At 64.6% G+C, this 1,266-nt stretch overlaps 1 protein-coding gene across 1 annotated transcript in view; it reads left to right on the top strand.

Moving 5' to 3' along the window:
- Positions 1-796: 796 nt before the first annotated feature.
- The window catches only part of SRPX2 (sushi-repeat containing protein, X-linked 2), a 4,339-nt gene continuing 3,869 nt past the window's right edge, over positions 797-1,266 (top strand). The window contains exon 1 of the mRNA XM_009997256.1: positions 797-866. Coding sequence (XP_009995558.1) covers positions 797-866 — 70 coding nt within the window. The remainder of the gene's footprint in view (positions 867-1,266) is intronic.

Here is a 1,266-nt window from a genome sequence, read left to right as displayed (position 1 = left end):
CGGGCCCCGTGCCCGCCCCCCCCCCCGCTCCGCCGCCCCACGCCAGCTCTCCTACCTGTCCGTGCCAGGCTCGTCCCTCGCCCGCCCTCACCCCTGCAGTCCTGCGCTCCACAGCCCACATCCTGCCTGGCAGCAGCTCCTGTCTCACCTTTCCCCTCCAGCCCCATGGGATGTGGGGCGACAGGTCCTAACAAACCGCACTTCGTTACCTCTGCCTAGTGGGGGCCGAACTCCAGCTGGAAAACAGACCCCAGCTGGAAGCGCTTGTCTCCGGACCGGTTTTGGAGCCCGCCGTCTGCAGCAGGATCTCTCCCTCCCTCCCTCCCTCCTAGCAGGAGGTGGGGAAAGGGTCCTGGCTCCACGGTTTTGTCCTCGATCCCCCACGACCCCCGTTCCCAGAGCCCGGCAGGGCTGGCACAGGCTCAGCTACGCTCTCTCCCGAGTCAGAGCTGCTGGCTCTTCTGCTCACAAGGAAAAAAAGAAATAAAAATCTAACAACCTTTTAAAGCCTCGGAAAAGCAGGAGGTGGGTTGGAAAACGGATCATCCTGGGATTTATTATTTTTGACAATCTCATAATTTCGGGCCTGACTCACGGCTTTTGAATGTTTGGGACGGGCGGCAGAAGGGGAGAGTAGGCTTGCTCAGCACAGGCAGGAGGGTCAGGCGTCTGTGCAGTGACAAGGCGACGGCGGGGGCTGTCGCCCTTTTTCCAGCTCCTCTCCATCCCCCTGAGGGCTCGCGGCTGCCCCCGGACCCAGCGCTGCAGCGGGGCTGGCCAGCCCCCGGCCCCCAGCATGGCACAGGAGGCAGCCCCCATCCTGCTGGTGGTCCTCGCCGAGGTGGTGTCATCCACGTGGCACGAAGGTGAGTGTGGGCACAGCGGGGGTCCCTCGGGGGGGGCCTGCAGGGTCCTGCTGCCCTCTGGCAGATCACAGGGGAAGGAAGGAGGGAAGGAAGGGGAGCCCTGGTGGGGTGGTACCGGGGAGAGCACTGGGGGCTTGGGGTGCCTGCAGGGGTGCGCTGCGAGGTGCAGGGAGGAGCAGAGGGTGTGCTGGGAGGCATCCAAAGAGGAGCAGAAAACCAGCCTCTCCATCCCTGCCCTGCCTGCGGGAGTGCAGCGTTCCCGCTGACTCCTCTCTCCCGCGGGGGCTCTCAGCCGGCAGATGTTTGCCTGGATGGAGCGCTCAGATCCAAAACCTCCCTGCGGACGGGCCAACGGGTCAAGAATCGAAGCTGTTTGGGAGGGTTCCCCCTTCCCTGCCGC

Source organism: Chaetura pelagica, unplaced genomic scaffold (assembly GCF_000747805.2).
Source record: "Chaetura pelagica isolate M959 unplaced genomic scaffold, ChaPel_1.0 scaffold344, whole genome shotgun sequence".
Lineage (NCBI taxonomy): Eukaryota > Metazoa > Chordata > Aves > Apodiformes > Apodidae > Chaetura > Chaetura pelagica.
This window is presented reverse-complemented; position numbering and strand designations above follow the sequence as displayed.